Below are 27,738 nucleotides of genomic sequence, written 5' to 3'. Positions count from 1 at the left end.
ACGTTTTCTCAATATCAATTGCTCTTGTATATAAACCTCTTTCTTATATACGAGTGTCTATGAATTTGTTTCTCTCGTCAACCCAGACTAACACAATGGATTACAATTCAGTGTAAAGAAAATCAAATTCTCCCAGCTGGACCAGTTGGTAATGTCATGATACACGAAGACTGAAGTTGTCAAAGATCTCATCTTGCTTGGATCCACAATCCATGCGTATGGAACAGCAGTCAAGAGATCACATGATGCACTGCATTGGGTAAATCTGCTGCTCAAGATCCCTTTAAAGTGTTGAAAAGCAAGGGTGCTTAAAACATTTGTATCTATTTGTTGATCAGGAGGTACTGGAGTGGGTGATGATCCTTGTCCACTAGCTGCAGCTGCAGGCGCAGGGGTACCTAGGTTGTGTGGGGACAGTTGTCTCTATTAGGTGGAGTAGGACAAGAATGATAAAAAAAGAAAGACAACAATAAAAACATAAACCAAGAAGCCAATAAACACACACACAGAGTAAAGAAATCAATAATAACAACAACTCCAAGTCAGAGAAAGCAGCTGAAAACAAAAGGAAAATAGGAAAGAAAAGGAAGGAAAAACCTCCCATGCCAGCCATGGTATCCCAGAGTACTGCCAACTTCTGTGGGCTCTGAGTGGGTGTGTATAGAAGTCTTGGTGACCCCAGAGTGCATGAAAATGTAATTAGTCCCACTGCTATTTTTTTTTTAAAGCCACACCGACTTCATCTCTGGATTCTTGCCATTGCTACAGAGAGTAATGGGAGAGCATTTATCCCCACACTTTCAGTGTTACTTTAATGAGTGTTCCCCTCTACTGCAGAGCAAAAGAGCATTTGCCTACCCCATCTCCCAATGGGAAAACAAACATTTTAAGTCCTGCATCTATTCTGGTTGGCCGCTGGAGTTGGCTGTGCAAACAGAGTTCACATCACCCCTAGTGCATCTAAGTTGGTTCTTCCTCTTCTTTTCCCCTCCAGTTATCACAATGGCAAAACAAAAGGCAAAAGATGTGAGACTGAACAGAGATTCAACATGATTGTCATCAAACTTGTCAACGTTGAAATCTAAACTCCATCGCTAAGTTTCCAAATGATATCCACCTGTGAATATTGTGAAACATTGACACAAGGACGTGTGTTCAAAAGGCAGCTGTTACACAGGAGTCTACATACCACAGATACCAACCTGGAAGTAAATGGACTTTGCTATTACATTAAGAAGCAGGAGTTCTTGGAGTCATTGGGCTGTGAGCCATAAGGTTGGCGGTTTTAATATAGCAGCCAGGCTGCAGGAGCAAAATGAGGCTTTCTGCTGCCATAAAGACTTCCAGCTTCAGAAACCTAGAGGCTGCTCTGTCCTATAAGGCCCCTATGAGTCAGAATTGACTTGATGGCAGTGAGTTTGGGTTTAGATTAAGACGTCCAGCCAGAAGGCTCCCTAAAAGTGAGGATGGCAAGACTTCCCCGAATGCACTTCAGACATGTTATCAAGAGACACTCATCTCTGAAGGAGGACATACATCATGCTTGGTAGAGCAGAAGGGGAGTGAAAAAGAGGAAGACCCTCACTGAGTTGGACCGACACCGTGGCTGCAACAATTGTGAGGATGGCTGCGCCAGTAGGCAGGGCTGACGACTGGCAACAAGCGCTGCAACCCACGACATGAAATGAGATGCATAAAAACGTTTCTGAAAATGGCCCGGCATTTTAGACTTCACCAATATTATGTAACAAAGTAATAACATACAAAAGAAACAACACCTTAAACATATACTTTTAATAAAGGAAATAGGAAGATAAGGTTGGATAGCATTTTTACAGCAGATGCACGATTTACAATAACTTTAAAATATATAGTTTATTGTTGTTGAGAATATGCACAGCAGAACTTGTATCAATTCAACCATTTCTCCATGTAAAATTCAGTGACATTAATTTTTCAGTTGTCCATCACTCTCACCATCCTTTTCTGAACTGTTCTTCCTGTAAACATAAGCCCAGCCCCATCCTAAATTTCCTATTGTCAATTTGACCCCATAGATAGATTTTTAAAAGAGCGCAATGCTCAAGGCAGACATTCTTTGCTAGTTAATCTGAACTATTGTTTGATCCTAGAAGACTTCAGGGAATATTTTTGATTTAAGGTTTTAGGTTAAAGAGTATTCTACAGCAATAGTTTCAGGGATTCAATCAGTCTTTATGACTCCATAGAATCTGGATACAATTACTTTTGAGAAGATTGGTGGGAACAAGAATTGGCAGCTTGAACTTAATTGTTCAAGTTCCCAGTTCCGTTTTTTTTTCTAGTTCTCCAATGAACTTCATATATTACCAAGACCCAGACCCAAGCTTTTTTGCTATTTTCCTCTGATGATTTAGCCAGCAAGGTGAAAGCAATGCTTTCTCGGATACATCTGATATCATTTTATGCCTTGAATGCTATTCCATACTCAATATTTATTTCCTGTTATACTGCCTTCATTGTCTTTGTAAACTCATTCTGCAGATCACCGTGCACCGGGCTGCTCCAAAATAATGCATTTAATTGTTTTGAATACTGTGTGTGTAGGACACAGACCTAGCCCTTTTGAGAAAGTAAACGGTCACATGCTATTAGCAGTCACTCATTCATGATTATATTACACCACGCTTGCATGCAAGTGGCTGATTTAGAATAGCACATTACACCTGTGGTCAAAGATACCCAGATGTATGATACTTTGGAAACCACTTCCTACTGATTAGATGAAACTCGTGGTTTTTTAAGGAAAATCGGGCTTGTAGAATGTTCCAATAATCGTGTTAGATGTTCTCTGACCAAGAGACACACAGAGCATGTCTTGTGCACTGAGTGTCTTAGCCACTCTAGGGCAGAGGTTGGTTCTAGAATGTCTTGTTGAAATCTTCTGCACATGTAGAGACTGGTGGACTTATTTTAGTGTTTTCCTAGAAGAGGACAGAGAATCATTCCTTTAAAGCATTTGCTTCTGTTGACCAGTCAGCCTGATTTGTGGACAGTGTCTCTGTGTTATTGTTTGTGTGCGCGCGTCCGTGCACGTTTGTATATAGGCGTGAGGAGAGGTAAAACAGATGGGATTTGCATGATTGTTATATCCTTGAGATTTGGCTTTGTTCAATTTTGGGTGCACATTACAGTAATGTATACCAATATTCTTAACCCATACCTGCTAGGAAACACGTTCTTTTCCGTGGCAAAGACAGCCCTGAGGTTGGGCTCTCCAAGGGCCACAGGAGATAATGGCACTGAACGATGCCTCAGAGTGTGTCTCAGAGGTCCAATGAGGGGACAGGCACATATTACATTTCTAACGATTAGAAATGTATCAATTATTCTGTCAAGCATAGAAAACAGGAGTTGTATGAACTGCATACTTTAAGAACTGGGACAAAGTGGGACTCCTTTGGACTACGGCCATCTCCTAATTCTTCTCAGAGTTCTAAGCTGCCCCATGATAATTCTGGTCATGGGAAATCACGTCTCTTTAAAAAAGTGCACGGGACATGGCAACGGTGCCCTCGTTCCAAGACAGCCATGTGCCTTTGGAGGGCATTTTATTTCTTTTGCTTTTAATTTTCCCAGCTGCACCATGGGATTTTTTAAAAAAACGGTCACTTTTTTCCAAAGATATTGTTGGAATGAATGGACGAGCATTAATAAAGTATTGTAAGTTCTATAGGAACAAATCAGCAATGATATCACTGAAGAAAGAATGGACACAGAAGCTTGCTTAGCAACACTGTGATGGTTAAACTTCTCATTCCGGACCTGCAATTAAACACTTAGAAGAGCACTGGGGAATTACATAGCACCTTTCAGTTTAGGAATCTAGCAATAAATTATTTTCATTTTGTAAATGGAAAGGGATGAGTACCAAAGATTTTGGAGTACGAGATTAAAGAGGTTACTTTGATCAAAGAGGCTTTGCCCAAGAAAAAGCAAACAAAAAATGTCTCTTTTTGTTTTGTTTTTTTAGCAATAATCAGCCAGTTTTGCCTACGTGTGCATACTCAAATGATCTAAAAGTTGAGATGTTTATTCCTGTGTATTGTCAGAATATACAAATTAGCGGAGTCAAGGGTTTCTCCAGGCCTACAGGCAAAATTCTGATTGACTTGGCCTTTTGAAGATGGCGTATGACATAAATCAGTTTCTCATTATAGCTAGACTGAACGTTACCTTCCCAGTTCTTCGCTGTAGTTGACACTGCCTTTTGTGATTTGATATCCGTGAAAGCTGAGTGCTTATCCACTTTATGCAAAATAAGTTCTTTGTCCCTTTATGACTTTGAATCACTGTTAGCAGCTGTACTGCCGAACCCCTGCCAGAAGATGATAGCTAGGGGAAAAAAGATTGCGTAGTGGTCCACTAACTGAAACGTAATGGACTTACCTTTAGAGAAAGGTACATGTCTGTAACAGTATAAGGCAGAGCGTGTCCATCATTGGACCATGTGGATGTCAAGAGAAATCTAAACAAGAAAGTGTTCATGGAGGGAGAGATGAAAGGGGATGGGGGGATCCTGCCCATCTCAAACCTACGGGTTTCATCATGAAAGCAGTATGCAGTCTTCTAGGCTGTTTCTGATCTTCTGAGTTTGAGGAATCGCCTCTGGGTCTAAAAAATGTAGTTTTATCTTTTCTCTCAAAAAGGAGTCCTAGTGGCTCAGTGTTGAACTGAGAGTTCAGTGGTTCCAACCCACTAGCTGCCCCCACAGAGCAAGCTGCGACAGTTTGCTTCCTTAAAGATTACAGCCACAGAAAGCCCGTGGGAGAGTTCTACTCTGTCCTCCAGGGTCACTATGAGTAGAACTTGCTGAAATCCATACAACAATGATCTCTCATAAAGGAGGTATAGTGGCACAATGGCTAAGCACTCAGTTGCTAATCAAAAATTACAGCTTTGAACCCACCCAGCTGCGACATGGTAGGAAAGACCTGGTAATCTCCTTCGGTAAAGATTCAATTTAGGAAACCCTATGGGGCTGTTCTATACCATCGCAGAAGATCCCTATGATTTCAAAATAACCTGATGACAAACAATAACAGACATCTCTCATGTTGATCATACCCCATTTAATTTATGCTGAAAGTCACACGTTAGTCAACATCACTTAGAGGGCACAATGACCATGTTGAGTTGCTTTAAGTAGATGGAATGCCTACTTCCACAGGTCCACTGATTGCTGGTGACGGGCAACTTTGTTTTCTTCATCTCTTGCCAATAGGTGAGCACTATGAAACTGGTTGAAAAATGAAAAATCAATACTCTTAGGTATTATTACTATACAGCATCATTATCGGTGTCTGTACTTACTGATTCAGGTACGAGGACAAAAAGAAAGGCTGATTATAAATAAATGGAGGAATGGATATAAGTTCTCTAAATGGCTGCTGAGCTACCAGTGAGGCTAAACCAAAGAAAGGCTTGACAACACTGTTAGTTTACCAACGCTGTTAGTTGACACTCACACTTACTGTGAAAATACAGATCTGCAGTGCTAGTCTCTGTGCTTCTGTCAGCTGTGAATTTGACCTTGATGAACAGAACTTTTATTAAGCCTGGTGATCACACTTAAACTCCTTAACAAAATCTGTGGTCCATATCCTGGGCTTATAGCTTTTCTTCCATTATAGTGTAATTCATAAAGCCAAGTCGCAGAGAAAGGAATAAAACTAGTTGGGTTATTTGACCATAGTCTGGCATTAAAAATCTTGAAAATACAAATTATCATGTGTAATACAGTGAAAGTTTGGTTTGGTCTGATCTCATCTATTGGAATTCCAGAAACCTCCAGGGCAGATATTTTCCCAGGATAACGAACAGGTGTTATATTGTTGTGTAATTTCCAATTAGAGACTTTGGTAGCATTGTGTTGAATCTCCTTCTACAATTTTAGCTACTTGATATAAGATGATGTCCAAAGCTCAGAAAACGTTTAAATTTAGACAAAGGGAATGATGAAATAAAAGCTTCAGATTCCTGATAGCTTTTACCCCTTGATTTATACAACACTACAATGCTTTTGTGTAAATATATGCTGTACATATATGTTAACACAGGCACATTACAAAAAGCAAATTTAATCTGATTCCTCCAATACTCCAAAGACCATATAGATATGGTTAATAGTCTTTCCAGGATAATGAAAAACTCTGAAGGAGTCTTTTGAATTTGCCTTTACCTGACAGAATGAAGAGAGCACCCAGAACAGTACAGATGTTACATTTCGGCCTCTGTGGATGAGGGAAAAGGGAAATGAAGTGAAGAAAGAAAAACTTAATTGCTTAGTTGAGTCCGTGGATTACGTAACTTGCAAAGTCCTCAAATATCTGCAGCGCATATGTATGACGGAAAGCTTTGGAATGGTGGAGCTCTCAATCCACCATGGTGACGTATTTCGAAGACGGAAGGGCTCCAAACACAGAATTCTGTAAACTTCATGGGTGATGGTAGTGCTGGGAATGAAAGCAAAAAAAAAAAAAAGTATGGATAAGCTGAACAACTGTAAATAGTCATACCATAAATGTCTTAGTTATCTAGGGTTGCTATAACAGAAATACCATAAATAGGCAACTTTAACAGATATTTGTTTTCTCCAAGTTAGATGATTAGGATGCCGAATTCAGGGTGTCAGTTCTAAGAGGAGCACTTTGTCACTTCTAGAGGAAGGCCCTGGTTTCCTTGAGCTTCTATTTCTGGGAGAACATCCTGCAGCTTGGCATCTCCCTTCCTTCATCTCTGGTCACTTCGCTCTTACCTGTTAAATCTCTTTAATACCTCAAAAGAGATTGACTCAACATATAAGCTATACTAATATTCAGATAACAAAAACAACCCATTCCCTAACGGGATCATGAGCACAAGCTTAGAATTTAGGATTTACAATGCATATTTTGGGGGGGGACACAATTCAATCTATAAAACTCCACCCTTTAGCCCCTAAATTTTAATGTCTTCATATGCAAATATACTCCCCCCGCAAAAAAGTCTTAAGTCAGATTTTGATTCCAAAATCTCATCTTCTGAATCATCTAAATAAAATATAGATGAGAATGCAAGTATATTCCACAGTGGGGAAAAATTCATATGTAACCTGTGAAATCTACAATACAAATTATTTTCTTTCAAGGTGTTACAGCAGCACAAGCACAAGGTAGAGACATTTCCATGACAAATGGGGAAAAAGGATAATAAGCACCAAAGCAAGCCAAAACCCAGCGAAATAATTACATTAGCTCTCAAGGGTTGAACAAATAACCCTCTGTTCTCTAAGACTATTTGGGCAATGGCTCTGTCCTTCAGATTAAAGCTGTCGGATTCTGGGTAGAGGCCCCTTGACTCTGGACTTTAGCACTGTTTTCTAGGCCAACTAGAATAGTATCTCTATTCTCTTGGCACTGTGGGTCCACATTTTCCTAGTCCATTTGAGTGGCAACCCCATTCCTTCAGCTCCCTAGCAGGCTCCATTCTTCTGTTCCTTGGGAAAGGCTCTGTGTCAACTTGGCTGTGCCAAGATTCTCAGTGGTTTGACAGTTAAGACCTAGTAATTCCCAATGACCCAACCTAATACAATGTAATCAGTGTCAATCAATTGTAAGCCTCCACATTAGGAGACGATTAGGGCAAAATTCAGCGATCAAAAGATATAGCATCTAGGGTCTTAAAGGCTTGACAAAGCCCACATGGAAGAAGCACACCAGCCTGCGTGATCAAGAGGTGTCGATGGGATCAGGGATCAGGCATCAAAGACCCGGAACAAAAATAATATAGATATGAATGAGGGGGAGAGCAGAGTAGAGACCCAAAGTCCATCAACTGGACATCCCCTTACAGAAGGATCACAAGGAAGAGACAATTCAATCAGGGTGCAGTACAGCACTGATGAAGCATACAGCTTTCCTTTAGTTCTTTAATGCTTCCTCCCCCCTACTATCATGACCCCAATTCTACCTTACAAATCCGGCTAGACCACAGCACGTACACTGGTACAGATAAGAGCTGAAAACACAGGGAATCCAGGACAAAGAAACACCTAAGGACGGGAAAGGGAAGGTGGAGGGACAAAGGGGAACTGATCACAAGGATCTACATATAACCTCCTCTCAGGGGGATGGACAACAGACAAGTGGGTGAAGGGAGACATCGGTCAGTGTAAGACATGAAAAAATAATAATAATTTATAAATTAACAAGGGTTCATGAGGGAGGGAGGGAAAAAATTTGGAGCTGATACCAGGGCTCAAGTAGGAAAAAAATGTTTTGAAAATGATGATGGCAACAAATGTTAAAAAAAAAAGAAGAAGAAGAAGAAGAAGGATTTGTTCTAATAATGTGGTGATGTATGATACTCACCTTCCTGACATGATCGCTGAAGATAAAATGTGCAAATGTGGTTAAGAAAGCTGATGATGCCCAGCTATTACAAGATATAACGTCTTGGTCTTAAAGGCTTGAAGTTAAACAAGCGGCCACCAAGCAGGGAAGCAACAAAACGCACATGGAAGAAGCACACCAGCCTGTGTGATCATGAGGTGTCGATGGGATCAGGGATCAGAAATTCAAAATCAAGCAGTCAAATTGACGTGAATGAGTATAAACTAAGTGGAGAACCAAAACCCACCTGTAAGATAATTGGACAGTCCCTCACAGAAGGGCCACAGAAAAGGGATGATAAATCTAGGGTACAGTATAGCACTGATAGAAACACATAACTCTCCTCCAGTTCTTGAATATTTCCTCTCCCTACTATTATGGTCTTAGTTTAACCTCATTCATCTTGTGAGACCTGTGTATGTTCATTTGTATAACATCATTTGATGCATGAAATCCAAGATGGATAAATCCTTCAGAAATAGTAATGGGAGTAATAATTTCCTGAGGGTATGGGAAGAAAGGGGGATAAAGGGGGTAAAGGGGAACTGATAGAAATGACTGTATAACCCCACTCGAGGAGAACAAATAACAGAACTGTAGGTGAATGGATACATTGGATGGTGTAAGATATGGGGAAAAGATATATATATATATATATATACTAATAAGGGTTCAGGGAAGAAGGGTGGAGGAGGGAGGGGGATAAAGGGGAGCTGATATCAAAGAGTTCAGGAAGAAATAAAAAGTTTTGAAGACATGGGAAAAAAATTTATAAATTATCAAGGGTTCATGAGGGATGGAGGGTGGGGAAGGGGGGAAATGAGCTCCAGTAGAAAGCAAATGTTTTGAAAATGATGATGGCAACATATGTACAAAGGTGCTTGACACATGGATATATATATGGGTTGTGATAAAAGCTGTATGAGCCCCCAATAAAAGGATTTTTTAAGAAAAGAAATGGATGATGGCAGTAATTGTACAATTATGCTTGAACTAATTGAATTATGGATGGTTAGAATATCTATAAGAGCTCCCAATAAGGACGGACAACCGAAAAGTGGGTGAAGGGAGATGTCGGACAGGGAAAGATATGACAAAATAACAATTTATAAATTATCAAGGTCTCATGAGGGAGGGGGGAGCGGGGAGGGAGGGGAAAAATGAGGACCTAAGGCCGGGGGTTTAAGTGGAGAGGAAACGTTTTGAGAATGATGAGGGCAATGAATGTACAAATGCGCTTTACACAATTGATGTGTGTATGGATTGTGATAAGAGTTTTATGAGCCCCTAATACAATGATTTTTAAAAAAGAGCTCCCAATAAAACGATTTTTAAAAAGAAATGGTCGTTTCCCTTTCTTAGTGAACAACAAACATGGTCCCTTTGTCCTCCTTCCTTCCTGTAAAATTACAAGAGGCAGAAATTCTTTCCCCCTCTGTTCCCTTCAGTCTAAGATGATGGGCGGGTTTCTGCGGTGGTAATTGGTGAGATCTTTAAGAAAAGTTTGTGTATCTGCCCCCTTGGTGACTATCGTATACCATTTGTTCTTAGTTTGTACAACAGAATTTTTCAAATCTTTAAACTTTGTTTTCATCTTACACAGTTCACTTTTTAAAGTCCATCTCTTCCTTTATATGCATTCTCAGATGATAGCGACTTTCTCTGTAGCTCTCCTCACTTGCTGTTAAGTCCCCAACAGAATTGCCTATGGCATTCATAATTATATAAAACAATCTCTTCAAAGCTAGGTTTTTACTATTAGGCACCTTAAAACTGTTCCAGCTCCCACCCATTACACACTTCTCAAACCACTTCGTAGTTCAGGTATTTGCTAGAGTACCACCCCACACGGCCAGTAACAAAGCGTGCTGGTTACTGAGTGTTGCTGTAGCAGAAATACTACAAGGGCCCGGCTTTAACAAACAAAAACGTCTTGATCAGAGTTTATAGAAATCCAAATGCATGCGCCTGGCTCTGGGGGAAGGCTTTCTTTCTCTCTTTGAGCGTCTGCTCCTAGGCAATCTTCATGTGGCTTGGCATTCATTCTCTCGTTCATATCTTTGCTTGGTTCTCACTTGCCTGTTTAATCTCTTTCATATCGCAAAACAGAATGATTCAAGACACAGCCCCTACACGGTCTTGTCACATTAATATAGGCAAAGCCAGCCCATCCCGAAATAGAATTACAACCAAGGCATACTGTTGCTTTCAGGTGCCCTCGAGTCTATTCTGACCCCTACTGACCCCATGCACAACAGAACAGCACACTGCATGGTGCAGTGCCACCTTGACAGTTTTTCCCCAGGCTTAAGCCCATTGTTGCAGCCACTGTGTCAATCAATCTCATTGAGGCCCTTCCTCTCTTTTGCTGCACCTCTACTTTACCAAGAATGATGTCCCTCATCCCCTTACAGAAGGGTCGTGGGGAGGAGACATACCAGTCAGGGTGCTGTGTAGCAACGATGAAACAAACGACTTTTCTCTAGTTCTTTAATGCTTCCTTCCCCCCACTATCATGATCCCAATTCTTCCTTACAAATCCGGCTAGGCCAGAGGATGTATACTGGTACAGATAGCAACAGGAAACACAGAGAATCCAGGACAGATGAACCCCTCAGGACCAGTGGTGAGAGTGGCGATACCAGGAGGGTGGAGGGAAGGTGGGGTAGAAAGGAGGAACCTATTACAAGGATCTACATATAACCTCCTCCCTGGGGGATAGACAACAGAAAAGTGGGTGAAGGGAGACGTCGGACAGTGTAAGATATGACAAAATAATAATAATTTCTAAATTATCGAGGGTTCATGAGGGAGCTGGGGCAGGGAGGGAGGGGGGAAATGAGGAGCTGATACCAAGGGCTCAAGCAGAAGACACATGTTTTGAGGATGATGGCAACAAATGTAGAAATGTGCTTGATACAATGGATGGATGGAAGGATTGTGATGAGAGTTGTATGAGCCCCCAATAAAATGATTAAAAAAAAAAAAAGAATGATGTTCTTTTCCAGGTAGTGGTCTCTCCTGACAACATGTCCAAAGTATGTAAGACTAAATCATCCGTCCTTGCCTCTAACGAGCACTCTGGCCCTACTTCTTCCAAGGTAGATTTTGTTGTCTTTTTAGGGTGGTCCGTGGTACTTTCAATATTCTTCATCAGTACCACAATTCAAACACATCAATAATTCTTTGGTCTTCCTTATTCCATGTCCAACTTTCACATGCATAGGAAGTCATTGGAAATACCATGGCTTGAGTCAGGCCCACCTCAGTCCTCAAAATAACACACTTGCTTTGCAAAACTTTGAAGAGGTCTTATGCAGCTGATTTACCTGATGCACCATTTCTCTTGATCTCTTAACTGCTGCCTATGTGAGCACTGACTATGGAGCCAAGCATGACAAAATCCTTGACAACTTCAATCCTTTCTCTGTGTATCATGATGTTACCTATTGGTCCAGTGGTGAGGATTTTGGTTTTCTTTATATCGAATTGTAATCTGTACTGAAGGCTGCAATCTTTGATCGTCATCAGCAAGTGCTTCTAGTCCGCCTAACTTTCGGCAAGCAAGGTTGTGTCATCTACATATTGAAGTTTGTTACTCGACCTTCCTCCAATTCTGATGCCACATTATTTTTCATATAATCCAGCTTCCCTGAAAATTTGCTCAGCCTACAGATTGAATAGGTCTGGTGAAAGGATACAAACTTGATACACCTTTTTTGATTTGAAACCATGCAGTATTCCTTTGTTCTGTTTGCACAGCTGCCTCCGGATCCTGTACAAGTTCCTCATGAGCACAATGAGGTGTTCTGGAATTCCCATTCTTCTCAAGGGTACGCATAGTTTCTTATGATCCAAATAGTCGAATGCCTTGGCACAGCCAATAAACACCAGTAAACCTTTTTCGCTTTCTCTGCTTTGAGCCAAGATCCATCTGACATCAGCAATGATATCCCTTGTTCCCTATTGTCTTCTCAATCCAGCATGAACCTCTGGCAGTTTCCTGTCAATGCACCGCTGCAACTGTTGTTGGATGATCTTCAACAAAATTTTACTTGCATGTGATAGCAATGATATTGTTCTCTAATTTGAACATTAGGCTATATCACGTGTCTTTTGAATGGATATAAATATGGATCTCTTCCAGTCAATTGGCCAAGTAGCTGTCTCGCAAATTTCCTAGTGTAGATAAGTGCTTCCAGTGCTTCATCAGCTTGTTGAACCCTTTCAATTGGTATTCCATCAATTCCTGGTACCTTGTTCTTGAGTAACATATTCAGTGCAGACTGAACTTCAGCACTACTGGCTCTTGTTTATGTTACCACATGAAATGGTTGACTGTCGACCAATTCTTTTTGGAACAGTGACTGTATTCTTTTGATGCTTCCTGCATCATTCAATATTTTGCCCATCGAATGTTTCAATAATGCAACTACAGGTTTGACTTTTTTCTTGAGTTCTTTCTTTCAGTTTAAGATATGCTGAGGGTGTTCTTCCCTCTTGGTTTTCTAATTCTAGATCATTACACACTTCATTATATTTTACATTATCTTCTTGAGCTGCCCTTTGAAATGTTCTATTCAATTCTGACTTCATCGTTCCTTATATTTTCCATAGCTACTCTACAATTAGGAGCAAGTTTCAGTGTCTCTTCTGACAGCCTGTCTTACTTTCCTATCTTTTTAATGACCTTTTTCTTTCTTCATGAAGGATCTTCTTGATGTCTTCTCATAGCTTATCAGGTCTTCTGTACTTAGTGTTCAATGAATCAAATCTGTTCTTGAGATGTTCTGAAAATTCAGGGATAGACTTAAAGTTGTATCTTGGCTCTTGTGGATTTGCTTTAATTTTCTACAACTTTATCCTGAACTTACGTATGAGCAATTGATAGTCTGTTTCAGTCAGTAGCTAGCCTGGTTTTAGCTGATGATATTGAGCTTTTCCATCATTTCTTCCAACACACATAGTCAGTTTTATTTCTGCGTATTCCATCTGGAGAAGTCCTTGTGCATAGTCTCCATTTGTGTTGATGAACAAAGGTATTTGTTATGAATAAGTAATTTGTCTTGCAAAATTTTATCATAAGATCTCCAGTTTTATTTCTATAACCAAAGCCATATTTTCCAACTGCTATTCCTTCCTCTGTTTCCAACTTTTGCATTCCAATCCCCAATAACTATCAATGCATCTTGATTGCATGTTTGATCATTTTGATCACTGCAGAATTCTTCAGTTTCCTCATCACTAGTTTTTGTGGTTGGTGCATACATTTGAATAATAGGTGTTTTGGTTAGATTTCCTTGGAGGGAGATAGATATAATCCTATCACAGACAGCATTGTAGTTCAAGAGAGACCTTGAATTGTACTTTTGGGCAATGAATGTAACACATTTCTCTTGATTGTGTCATTCTCGGCATAGTAAACCATATGATTTTCTGATTCAAAATGGCCAATATCAGTCCATTTCAGCTCACTAATGTCTAGTATATCAATCTTTATGTGGTCAAATTCATTTGGGGCCACTTCCAATTTTCCTAGATTGGAATATTCCAAGTTCCGATTATTAGTAAATTTCTGCTGCTGTTTCTTCTTACCTTGACTTGTGTCCCATCAACAAATAAAGATCCCAAAGGCTCCCTGCCCACAGGCTTTACTGCATTCACGTCATCATGGATTATTCGCCTTTTTCTTGTTAAGGTAATGGAGTTTTCTATAGATTTTAGAAGTTCGTCCCTTGTCTCAAATATCATTACCAATTCCTGCCCCACCCCCCACAGCCCTGTTTGTGGGCTGCCATCGCTTTTGGTGAAGTCTTTTGATGCCAAGTGTTTTATTTTTAGGAGATCTCAGTCATCTATTTTGTCATCTGCTTCCTGTATGTTTTCTCGTATGTTTGATAATGTGTTAATGCCATGTCTTAAGGCACCTAAGTTTGTCCCCATTTTTCATTCATAATCTTTATACTTCTAGGTTTTACATTTAGGGCTTTAATTCATTTGCTTTTGCTTTTGTATCCAGAGTGAAGCTGTGCGACTGGTTTCATTCTTCTGCAGCTGGAGATCCAGGTATGCCAGCACCATTTGCTGAAGAGCCTATGTCTTTCTCACTTAATGTGTAATCCGCCCATTGTCAAAAATCGATTGTCTGTCGGTGGCTAGATTTACTCTGGGGTTCTCGATTCTATCCCATTGGTCTGTGCATCTATCATTGTACCAGTACAAGGTTGCCATGACTACTGTAGCGGTGGAGGAGCTCTTGAGAGGCTTCCCACTTTTTTTGTTCTTTAGTAGCGCTTTGCTTATCTGGAGTCTCTCTCTTTTCCATACAACGATGGTGCTTAATTTCCCCCTCTCTTTAAAGAATGATGCTGAGATCTGGACTGGGATGGCATTATATTTATAGATTGCTTTGGGTGATATTGAGATTGTCACAATATTAAGTCTGCTTACCCACAAACATGGAATTTTTTCCATTTATATAAGTCTCTTTTGGTTCCTTATAGTAGTGTTTTGTGTAAGTCTTTCGTTTCTCTGCTTGGATAATTGCTAAGTGTGTGATCTCTGGGGGCGCTATTGTAAATGATAATGTTTTCGTGATGTTTTCAGTGCTCTAGTTGTAGTTATACAGGAATACACATCATTCTTCGATGTTGATTTTATATAATGCCACATTACTGAATTTTCCAATTAGTTCCAACAATTTGGGGGTCAAGTCCTGGGTGTTTTTTGTGTATAGTGTCCTTTTATATGCAAATAGAGAGAATTTTACTTCTTCTTTGCCAATTTGGATGCCTTTAATGTCTCTTTGTGGTCTGGTAGCTCTGGCTAAGACTAACACCACAATACTGAAAAAGAGCATCTTTGACTGGCTCCCGTTGACAAGGGTAACGCTTTCAGTGCCTCACTATGAAATGTGTATATAAGCTTCAGTATGTTGAAGACTTTCCCTTTTATTTCTATTTTGTTTTTATCAGGAATGGGTGTGAGATTCTGTCGAATGATTTTTCTGCAACAATCAATATGATCATGTAGTGTTTTTCCCTTTGTTTTATTTATCTGATGTGTCTTTTGTATAAATCCCACTTGGTCATGATGTAGTATTATTATTAGTTATATTGTTGCATTCTATTGACTAGAATTTTTGCCTAGTTGTTCTATTCTGGTGATATCTTTGCCTGCTTTTGGTATCCGGGTTGTGCTCATTTCATGAAAGGAATTTGGAAGTTTGCTGTCCTTTATTATATTCTGGAATCGTTTAAATAGAATTGGTGTCAACGTTATTCTGAATGCTTGGTAGTGAAGCCATCTGTTTTGGGACATTTGTAGTAGGGTTTTGTGTAAGTCTTTTGTTTCTCTGTTTGTATAATTCCTAAGTATGTGATCTTTGGGGGGGGGGGTATTGTAAATGATAATGTTTTCGTGATGTTGCTATTGTTGGGAGGTTTTTTTTTTACTGCCCTGATCATTTTTTACACTTGTTATGAGTGTGTTCCACTTTTCTATATCAGTATGTGTTAGTTTTGGTAGGTAGTGTCTTAATAGAAATTTGTCCATTTCCTCTAGGCTTTCAAATTTGTTGGAGGGCAGCTTTTCATAGTATTGTTTTAGTCTTTTTTTATTTCAGTTGGTTCTCTTGTGATGTTGCCCATTTAATTTCTTATTTGTGATATTTGAATCTTCTCTTTCTTTTCTTTTGTAAAGTTTCCCAGTGGTTTGTTAATTTTGTTAATCTTTTCAAAGAACCAGCTTCTTTTCTTGTGGATTATTTCTATTGTTTTTGTTTTCTGATTTATTTATTTATGCTCTGACCTTTATTATTTCTTTTCTTCTGGTGCTGTAAGTTTATTTTGCTACTCATTTTCTAATTGTTGGAGTTGTTGGGTTAAAGTGTTGATTTTGGTTCTTTTTCTTCTTTTGACATGTGTGTGTTTATTACATACACTGGCCTCTGAATTCTGCTTTCGCTTTGCCCCAAATGTTTTGGTATTTTGTATTTTCATTCTCATTTATTTTAAGGAAATTTTAAATTTCATCCCTTATTTCTTCAATTACCCAGTCGTTCTTAAGTAGGGTATTATTCAATGTCCATGTACTTTTTCCCTTTGATCTTCAAATTGATGATTTCTAATTTTATAGCATTGTAATCTGAGAAGATGCTTTGTATTACCATGATGCTTTTTAAACTGAGGTTTGCTGTATAGCCTAACATATGGTCTATTCAGAAGAATGTTCTATGTGCAGTGGGAGAGAGAGAGAGCGCGCGAGCGAGCAACAGAGAGAGAGAAATCGGCGCTGTTGATAGGGAGTGTGTTAATTTGGTTTAGTTGTGTTTTTGTTGAGCTTCTTCCTAGTTGTTCTATTCTTCACTAGAGTAGTGTTCTAAAATCTACCATTATTGTACCAACTTCTTAAGAGTTTTATTAAGATATTTTTAATGTCTTTCACTGGGTGCATAGATATTTATTATGGTTATGTCTTGTTGTTCAATCAAGTCTTATCATTATACAATGCCCTTCTTTGTCTCTCAGGTGGATTTTGTCTTGATGCCTATTTTATCAGAAATCAATATTGCCACTCCTGCTGTCTTTTGATTGCTTGGTCTTATTTCTATCTTATGATTTTTAGTTTAATTTTCTCTTGTGTCTAAAGTGCAGGTTACAATTCATAGAAACTTTATAAGATGATAGAGTAGAACTGCTCCCTAGCATTTCCAAGGCTTTAAGTCTTTTTCCTTTTAAAAATCGATTTATTGGCTTATGAGTCACATATTCTGTATTCTATCTAACTGGGATAGATTTGACCCAGAGAGACTGGAGCAACAGAATCTCTAAAAGTAAGTGCAGAAGCTTGAAGGAGCTCCCCTAGAAGACATGCTTGCTGGGGCTAGTGCCACATTTAACAATCGGGATCAGGAGGTGGAGGCTCAGGAGAAGGAGAGAAGGAAGGACATCAGGCATGCCAAGTGCTGGCCGCACTTGCTAACTGCCCGTCAACCGCTTCCCAGGTTTCCCAGACCCGTGACCAAAGTGCCAACTGCTATGTCTGTCCGGAACAGGGCCACTGGGCATGGAACTGCCCTAGCCGGAATAGGCCTGCCCAAGGGCCATGCCACCCTGGCAGGCAAGCTGGCCACCAGGGTGTCCCTTGTCCTATGGCAGATAGCCAAGAGGGAGGGCGCCCACAGGCCGGTGAGCAGCTGCTCATTGAAGATTGGCCCTGCCCGGCCAGCAAAGCGGCAGGACAGCTGCAGCGGGTCAGGAACCTTGGGTGAAACCGTGGAAGCTGTTGCACCCAGACCCCTCAGAAGCATACAGACAAGCACCCCTGAGAGCTGTTGGGGGTGTTTCTCTGCCATCCCAGGACAGATAAGGGCTCCACAGAAAACTCTACCTCAGACTCATCACAGTCTCTGAGCCAGTGAATGCTTTTACCCCATTCCTGTGTTTAAAGTGGACTAGCACCCATGCCTGTCAGGCCGACCTAAGATTTCCTTTTAACCTCCCGTGGCACTAGCCAAGGGCACTGCCATCTCACAGCCTTACCCCTGTCTCACTTAACCTGTCCACCTGTTTGTTTCTTCCAGAAGTTCTCAGGGTACCAAGGTCTCTGAACCCAGTGTGCCAGCTTCAGGACCACCAGCTCCTGGACCACCCCATCATCTATCATGGGCCCTGCATGGACAACCCCTTCCAACAGAGTAGGAAGGGTGTGGACCCAAAGCCCCACTCCGTGCCCCTTTTTGCCCGCATGAAGCAGCTAGAGATGTCGTCGTCCAGTAACGCCAAAGGTTTGGGTCCACACCTCTTCAGGGGGGAAATGTTAGGTAGTTAGACCAGGGACCAGGGTGTCCACTGGGCATCAGAGATTTGGGCTCCGAGGCAGGAAGGGGTGGTGCACCTAGGTGGGCGGCACACCTGGATTGGCCCATCTAGGCCAGGTGAGCTTAATTCAGCCAATGGGATCAACCAGTACCATCGACCACGCCTCTCAGTGGGGACCCTGATAAGCCAGAAGCTCTCTCGCACATAGTCTCCCAGCAGCTCCTACAGAGTTCAGCGCAGCCAGGCCTCAGTGCCATGCAGCTGTGCTGCGGCTCCCCCACCCCACCCCTCCTCTGGGTTGTGATCAATTTACTGTACCGCCTGAAACTGCTTCTATCTTTTATAAAAACTCACTGGGATCACACACACAAAAAAACCCAAAACAGCCCAACAACAGTGATAAACCATAATAGAGTAATACCGCCATAGAAAGGAAAACAGAAAACATTAAAATGGATCAAAGAGAGATCAATCGATAAGGTACTAACATTTTAGCACAGCTACCTCTGCCATAATCAAATTTACAATGTTCTCTGTCTGATAGGAAGGCTATTTACATCCCTGGACTATGTTCAGAGGGGATACACTGGAGTAAATGTTTAATCCATGTGGGAATCCTTTAAATAGATTTCCGGCTCCCACTGTCATCCATAGCTGTATGCAAACCAGGTGTTCATAATTTAAGCTCTGATACCATTTCCTCTTTCAGATTTTCATTGTATTAGTTACAATTCTTAGATCACACAGGCTGGTGTGCTTCTACCATTAATTTACTATTTTAATGCTGTCCTTTATTTTTTGTTGCTTTGTTTTATGTTTTTGTAATTAAATACTTTTATTGGGGGCTTCTACACTCTTATCACAATCCATACATCCATCCATTGTATCAAGCACATTTGTACATATGTTGCCATCATCATTCTCAAAACATTTTCTTTCTACTTGAGCCCTTGCTATCAGCTCCTCATTTTCCCCTTCCTCTCTCATGAACCCTTGATAAATTATAGATTATTATTTTCATATCTTGCATTGTCTTCTTCACCCTCGTTTTCTGTCACCCTTCACCCATTTGTCTGTGGTTCATCCCCCTCAGAGGAGGTTATATGTCAATCCTTGAGATAGATTTCCTCTTTCTCCCCCTACTTTTCCCTTATCCTCCTGGTATCTCCTTGCTTTCTTATGAAAAAGTTTTGCTCTATAATCACCCTCCATTGTTTGTGTAAATAATGCCCAGTCACTTAAGAGTTTAAACAAGTCAACAATGTTTGTTTTACAGTCTGAAAAGCCAGCCTAAACATGTATAATTTCCTTTGCTCAACAGTGTTTTAAATTCTACACCCTTAGCTAAATTCATTACATTAATTTATAATGTTCTCTATCATAAAATGATAATTATGTGTCTAAAGTGAACTATAGATATATGAACAGATTTGGGGCTTACACTTAATTATAGCCCTACTTTAAGAACAAATAGTTCTTATGACATAGTCCTACTCGATACTCACCCTCACGAACAGCTTGCTGAAGCTATGCGTGCTAGCAAAGTGTGGTTAAGAAACCAGATGGTGATCAACTATCAGAAAGAATAACGTCTGGGGTCTTAAAAGCTTGTCTTCAAACAACAGCCATCTACCTAAGTGAGATGTCAGCTAAGTCCACAAGCTTTTAAATCTTTATGTGAAATTCGTAATTTGTACCTCTTAATCCCAGTTTAGGTATTTTGCCATTTGAAAATATAGTTATTTGACTTTTTATTATTGAACTGTGAGAGTTCTTTGTATTCTGTATACAAGTCTCAATGCATAATACAATTCCATTTTGTATGATTCCATTGATGTAAACTGTGTAAAATAAGCAAATTTACAGAATTAGAAAAGCAAATTAGAAGTTGCCTAGAGTTAAGAATGGGAGCCCTAGTGAGTGATTTCTAATGAACATGAGACTTCTTTGCAGTGAAGAATATGTTCCAAAATTGATTGTGGTAATACGTGTACAATTCTCTTACTATGCTAAAAAACAGTGAATTGTACATTTTAAATACCAGTAGATGAATTATATGGCATGAGAATTCTTTCTCAATAAGGTTGATATAAATGTACTTTTAAAATTAAACTACTCACAGTTTTTTATTACTCTATCAATAATTCTTCAAAGTCAGTATTTTGAATGTTACCATAATATTTCACGATAACGATATAGCCTATTTTACTATTCCTCTACTGTCAGACATTCAGTGTTGTTTCTACTTTCCTGCTATTATAACAACTTGGTGATGAATAGGTTTGCAGACCTATGATTATTTTCTTACAATATGAATTGCATAAGTGATATCCAGATTAGATTGTATAAAAATTTTTTAATGTTTTGTTCATTTTATCAAGGTACCTTCAGAATATGATCTATGAATTTAAACTTTAGCAGCATATAAAGTACCTGTTTCAACATGTTCTTGCCTACACTAGTCATAACTTGTAAAAATAGAAAAATTCAATAGAAAAAATTGGCAAGGTTATTTTAATTTGTAATTCTTAATACTGACAATCCCATGTGTGTCAGACGATAACTGTGCTACATAGGATTTCCGGTGGCTGATTTTTCAAAAGTAGATTGCCAGACAGAGCTTCAAGGTAACTCTAGGTAGACTCGAACCACCAATCTTATCGTTAGTAGCTGACTGTGTTAACCATTTATATCACCCTGGAGTCAGAATCTACTTGATGGTAATTGTTTTACTGAATTCATTTTCTTAGTACTGAAGTCGGACAATTTGTATGTTTATTCTACATTAAAATGTTTATTTTCCAGCTAGACCAGAGCACACACATGGGTACAGATAAGAGCTGGAAACACAGGGAACCCAGGACAGATAAACCCCTCAGGATCGATATTGAGAGTAGCCATACCAGGAAGGGAAAGGGAAGGTGGGGGGGGGAAGGGGGGAAGTGATCACAATGATCTACATACAACCCCCTCTCTGGCAGATGGACAACAGGAAAATGGGTGAAGGGAGACAATGATCAGTGTAAGACATTAAAAAATAATAATTTATAAATAATCAAGGGTTCATGAGGAGGGAAGGTGGAAGGGGGTGGGGGGGGGAATGAGGAGCTGATACCAAGAACTCAAGTAGAAAGAAAATGTTTTGAGAATGACGATGGCAACAAATGTACAAAGGGCTTGATGCAATGGCTGGATGGATAGAAGAGTTGTAGGAGCCCCCAATACAATGATTTTTTAAATGTTTATTTTTTTCATTGTCTGTTTACATCCTTTGTCAATTTTTTGTTATGCTTTTCTTTCCTATTGATTTGTCAAAGACCTGTGAACTAAGGATGCTAATGCTTATATGTGCTATATGTTTTACAAATGTTTTCCCAAACGTGTCTTCTAATTTGGAAGAAAATATCACCTAGAGTCATTGTATTCATTTTCGTACCAAAATTGTGGTAATAATTTGTTTATATAAAAATTTGAGAAAATTGTATTAATTATAATTTATAAATACATGGATTTTAAATTTTTATCATTCTTTGAAAATATAAAACTTTTCAAAGGGAAATACATATATCTAATAATTTAGACATACACAACTTATTCAACCATTGCAAATATTCTATTTTTTTCTAGTTTGGAACTTTTTTAACATTACTGTAATAATTAATTTCATACATTAAAAAATTCATCATAACTTTATAAATGTCCCTCCCATTCCTCCTTCCTGTGTTCCCAAACACTTTTCCATTATTGCTTGTCTAGGGAAGCAGGGTGGCATCGGATTAGGCGTTGGGCTGCTAACCGTGGTCAGGAGTTTGAACCCACCAGGCGCTTCACAGAGGAAAGCTAGGGCTTGCCGCCTCCAGGCGGCAGGTCTGCTCTGCCCTGTAGGGCACTGTAAGTTGGAATCAGCTTGATGGCAGTGAGCAGTTAGAGAAGCATATCACGAATACATTTTATGGTTCTACGTTCACTTTCTATATTCTGAGAATAAAAGGTTACATGACCAAGTAGAAATTATAAATAACTTCTTTTGTCTGCTGGAAAATCACAGAGTTCTTGAACTTACTGTAAGTGTTGATAAGTACTGTACAAGGTTTCAGATCTGCACAGAAGAAAAGGGTCCTTAGTCAAATGAGTTCAAGGTGCAATGTCCTCTTAGAGATTCACAATACCCATTATTTTTCAGAGTATAATAAAATACACGGAAATTCAAAATCAGACATCACTCTAATTTTGCTTATAATGAAACTAAAACCAAACAAACATAATAACAACCTAAACTCACTGCCATTGAATCAATTTGATGTATAATGACTCTATGGGAGAGGATAGTATTGCTCCTGTGGGTTTTTCAAATGATAAATCTGTTTTTTAATTTATGTTATTTGATTTTTGATTTTTTAATCATTTTATTGGAGACGTATACAACTCTTAACACAATCCATACATACATCAATTGTGTAAAGCACATTTGTACATTTGTTACCCTCATCATTCTCAAAACATTTGCTCTCCACTTAAGCCCCCGGCATCAGCTCCTCATCCCGCCCCCCCACTCTCCCCTCCTTCACGAACCTTTTATAAATTATTATTATTTTGTCATATCTTACACTGTCCGACGTCTCCTTTAATCCACTTTTCTGTTGTCCATCCCCCAGGGAGGGGGCTATATGTAGATCCTTGTAATCGGTTCCCCCTCTCCCCCCCACCCTCCCTCCACCCTGCTGGTACCGCCACTCTCCCCACTGAGATAAATCTTTACTGGAGAAAACCCTCATCTTCTCCCCTTGGAGTGGCTGGTGGTTTTGCTTTGCTGACCTTGAGGTTAGCAGACCAATGGGCAGCCCACTATGCCACTAGGGCTCCTGGTGAGTTCGCTTACACAGAGTTCCCTAAAACAATTTTTTCTTCTTAACATTTGTTAACATCAAAATAGTAGTAGTTCATAGATACTTTATAAAATACTGAAATAAGAAAATGAAAGAGATGGACACTTTGAATAAGCCAACTCTAGATACTAATGCCATGCAAGCTGTCTTAATTTCATTAACGCTTTTAACAAAAAGAAGCTCAATGCTTCCCTTTGTCCAACCTTTGAGTACAAGTGAAGATGCATAGCAAATCACCTAAAGTCAGGGCTTTTTACATTTTTAATGCAGTGCCATAGTAAAAAGACCATACTTTGGAGGTTAGACAGCTGTACGGTGGAAACATATCTGCCCCTTACTATCTGTGTGACCTACGTGGCTTAGCCTCTCTGGACTGCACTTTTCTCCCAATAAATAGAAATTATAACATTTGCCTCACAGAGCTGTTGCAAGGATTAGATGAGATAACATATATCCAGTATATAACAAGGTGGCTGGCACATATATGGTTTTACACAATGTCTATACTGGTATTTATCTGGGGTTATATAAGAAAATGAAGTGACGATTTGAGAACCCACAGACTACTGAATCATCATAGCTTTTTCCATGTGAATGGAATTAGAAGGCTTAGAAGATGAGAGCTTTGCAGCCCACCATATTTCTATTATCAAAATTATCCTTTTAATATGGAATGACATGATAATATCCATGAGTTTTACCAGAAAGAGCATACCACAGAGTATCCCATGTGCAAGAAAACATGTCACTCATTAACAAATTACCGTATATACTTGTGTATAAGCCGAGTTTTCAGCACATTTTTAATGCAGTTTTGTGATAGAATTAGCTGCTTTGGCCAATATTCGGGTCAGCTTATCCTTGAGCATATACGGTAGTAGCATCTTAGGATGTAACCCTGATGGCACAGTGGTTAAAGTGGTTGGCTGCTAACGGAATGGCTCTTTGTGGTAGAAAGATGTGGCAGTCTGTTTCGGTAAAGATTTATGGTCATAGAAACCCAGTGAAACAGTTCTTCTCTGTCCTATAGGATTGTTATGGCTTAGACTCCAAGGAAATGGGTTTGTTTGTGGGGAAGGATCTGGAGAATAGGGAGGGTGCTTTTTACCTGTGAGTGGGTGAAAGTAAGTTATTAACTAACAATGTGGTCAGGTCAAAAGGGGGCGGGGAGGTTTCAAAAATTCTTAGAATAATTTTATTACTTTCCTATTGCACACTCACAGGAACTTTTTGGATGCTCCTCGTATTTATAAGCTATATAATTTCCTTTAGAGACTTGGAGTGCACCAGGACAAAGTTTCCAATTCATTCAAAACTCCAAAGTCATCACTATTGAGTCAGTTCTGACTTATAGTGACCCTATAGGTCAGAGCAGAAGTGCCCTTGTGGGTTTCTGAGACGGTATAGGAGTAGAAAGCCTCATCTTTCTCCCCTGGAGGGGCCGACGCTTTCAAACTGCTGACCTTGAGATTAACAGCCCAACACGTAACCCAATAAGCTATGATGGGATGTTTACCTGTTTCTGGATCATGGGGTCTTTTGGCCCAAATGACATACATGTGAGTTTATAGGGACAATAGGCATCTTTTTTAGTATACTGCACAGGGAAATTATGTGCAGAACTTCGGCAGTAAAAGAATGAAAAAAAAATAACAACAAGTTCACGAGGGAGAGAACTTACTCTTTTTCTAATTCTGCACCCAAGGCTGCATCTCAGCAGTAGAGGTGACACTGTACGTGCCTCTCTTCGAATACTGACCTGTCTGAGAAATTCGAGAACTGTGAAAACTGCTAGGTTTCCGTTTCTACCGTGAGAGATGATGAGCCTTCTGCATACTCTGTAAGGTTGAAAAATGAATGTTATTACATGTGCCTGTCATTTATACAGCAGGATATTAGTTCAGTGGCATATTTTCTTATCGTCCAATCCCTGGATACAACATATAGCTGCAAATTTTAAAGATGAATATGCTTTACCGATACATTTGTAACCATTCCAGACATTCACATTCTCATGGCAGTCAGTCTGATGTACTATGAATAAGATTTTTAAAAATTATCAGCCAAAGCTTCTTGAGCTGTGGGCTGCAACGCCATATGGGGTCATATAACTGAATATGGGGGCTGCAACAGGAAAAGGTTTCTAAACTTGCAATGACTAAAACTTTAAAATCAATCCTGTAACGAGTCTAAGGTGTTTCTGGCAGTGGTTGCCCTGTGACAAATTTCACTTTTCAAATGAAAAAAGTTTAAGAAGCCTTGATATATAATGCAGTCTGGTATTTGACTTAAATAGTTGTGATAACAGCTCAACTTCATCCGCTTTTAATGGAATGTTTCATTTAGCTCTTGCTACTCACAAAATTAGCACATTCCTAGTATTCCCCTGGACACTGAGATAGTTATTATGGTACTCGAGGTGCTGATGTGTTTCTATAAACAAAGAAGGTTCTAGAAAACGTTAGGCTTTGTGATTAACAAGCACCATGATTGGTAGTGCTTTCTTTCTAACACGCAGACTTTGGGGTGAGCAAAGTACATTCTTAATCAGCCTGCTTAATGTAAACATGATTCACTTTCTTCATCCTCCTTGCATAATAATGCACTTGGCGATTAAAAAAACAGGTTGACAGTGTTTGTGAGTGCATACTCCTAGTACACTTTTCTTTAGGGAATCTATGTGTCAAAGTGCTCCCATAGGCGTAAGGGCTGGGTTAGACCTAACCCAGGAACCTGGGAGATTCCATGCCATTGAGTCAGGCAGGCAGATTCCCCCGACAAGGCTGCTTTCTTTGTGGAACCGTGAAAAAGTGAAAGTGGCTCTGAGATCGTGTGTCTGGGCCACCACGGCCTTCTGCCAGGCATACTAATAGTCGCTCTTGTCTGGAGGACTAGTCTGTAGGCTAGTCTTACCCCTAACTCTGAACAGAAAGTAACTAAATTGCCTCAGCTATTTAGTGAAGAAACTACAAAGAATCATTCACTTATATTTGCCGAAACCTCAGAGACAAAAACGAGGCAGCTAAGGGCTTAAATACTCATCTCATTTCACCTATCTAACATTTTTACCAAAAAGGATATTGACAAAGAGTGAAAGGCAATTCTAGTTCTTTAATGCTTTCTCCCCATCACTATCATGACCCCAATTCTACCTTACAAGTCCAGCTAGACCAGAGCATGGTACAAATAAGAGCTGGAAAAACGGGGAATCCAGGACGGATAACCCCCTCAGGACCAATAATGAGAGTAGTGATACCAGGCAGGTAAGGGGAAGGTAGGGGTGAGAAAGGGGGAACCAATCACAATGATCAACATATATCCCCCTCCCAAAGTGACAGACAACAGAAAAGTGGCTGTAGGGATACAGTGATCAGTGTAAGACATGAAAAAATATATTGATTTATAAATTATCAAGGGTTCATGAGGGAGAGAGGGAGAGGGGGGAAATTAGCTGATACCAAGACCTCAAGTAGAAAGAAAATGTTTTGAGAATGATGATGGCAACAAATGTACAAATGTGCTTGACACAATGGATGGATGGATGGATTATGATAAGGGCTGTAAGAAGCCCCAATAAAATGATTTAAATTTTTTAAATAAAAGAAGCATATAGACCTAGATGGAGATTATGTTGAGAAATGCCTTCGAATTTCAGTATTGTTGTTTAATAAATGTGTCTACAATTTTGTAGCAATACTTTTTTACTTACCCTGTCATTATACTAAGGGGATACTTTATGGTCTCACATATAGGCAGGCTGTGACTTACAGCAGTGTGCATTTAAGAATCACCCCAATCATCACATCTACCTTGTTACTACAGTGAAAGGCAGGCATAGTCAGAGGTATCATTCAACTAATGTGGAGGAAATGGATTCCAATTTTGAAAAGAGCAAAAAAACACATTTTAATCACTAATAGTTTGTGCAAGCTACAGGAAAAATTTGAGGAATCAAAGAAACTTATAAAATAAAATACCTGGGTCATTTCCTTAAAATGCTAAAATGTAGCTCCAAGTCTCTCAAAAAAGCATCTTTAAAAAGATGCTTGCTAAAATCTCCTTATAACAATAATCTGAACTATACACTTTTGTGTACCTTATTTAAAAAATCTCATCAGAAAAGTCTATTTAAATACATTGATTTAATAAAAGCATTTCTTTATGTTATGCATTATTGTTCTAAAATATGTGAGAAATTTCATCTAAGTTACTTTATATAGTTCCTGATTATGGTATTACATTTTTCCTAAAAGGATACTGTTTTCCCAATTCATGATGTTTAATCCGCAAAAATCAAACTTACAGCACACTTAATAGCATAAGCACTGCTTGCCAGCGGGAGGGGCAGAGCAGGGAGCTCCCGAGGGGGTGCAAAGGATAAACTCTGGGGCCAGAGCGTGGCACCCCAACGGACGTGACTGGAGGACACGCCTAGAGGTCAAAAATCAGACCTAGATCTATTTACAGGTTTTACTTTCTTTTTTTAATTTCTTCTACTTCCTCTTTAAAAATTTTTTTTAATTTATTCATTTCTTGGTCATTGGTTTTCTTTTTTGTTCTCATCGTTGTGTTCTCTTTTGTCGCTTTGTCTTGCTATGCCTTGTTTTTTGGTGCATATTA

The 27,738-nt window shown here is 39.5% G+C and overlaps 1 protein-coding gene across 5 annotated transcripts in view; it reads right to left on the bottom strand.

The window, feature by feature from the left end:
* Positions 1 to 5,091: 5,091 nt before the first annotated feature.
* The window catches only part of ZDHHC15 (zinc finger DHHC-type palmitoyltransferase 15), a 153,482-nt gene continuing 130,835 nt past the window's right edge, over positions 5,092 to 27,738 (bottom strand). For 2 of the 5 annotated variants that reach the window (XM_045290235.1, XM_045290236.1), the window contains 3 exons: positions 24,878 to 24,881; positions 22,296 to 22,331; positions 5,092 to 6,494 (listed from right to left, as the gene is read on the bottom strand). In XM_045290235.1, the coding sequence (XP_045146170.1) occupies positions 6,341 to 6,494; positions 22,296 to 22,331; positions 24,878 to 24,881 (194 nt within the window). In that variant the 3' untranslated portion in view covers positions 5,092 to 6,340. Of the gene's footprint in view, positions 6,495 to 22,295; positions 22,332 to 24,877; positions 24,957 to 27,738 lie in introns of all 5 variants that reach the window. The other 3 variants (XR_006680058.1, XR_006680059.1, XM_004715896.2) reach the window with 3 other exon arrangements.

Source organism: Echinops telfairi, unplaced genomic scaffold (assembly GCF_000313985.2).
Source record: "Echinops telfairi isolate 266 unplaced genomic scaffold, ASM31398v2 ScPeMD7_34;HRSCAF=130, whole genome shotgun sequence".
NCBI lineage: Eukaryota > Metazoa > Chordata > Mammalia > Afrosoricida > Tenrecidae > Echinops > Echinops telfairi.
The sequence above is the reverse complement of the archived record's forward strand: the minus strand, read 5'-3'. Positions and strand labels throughout refer to the sequence as shown.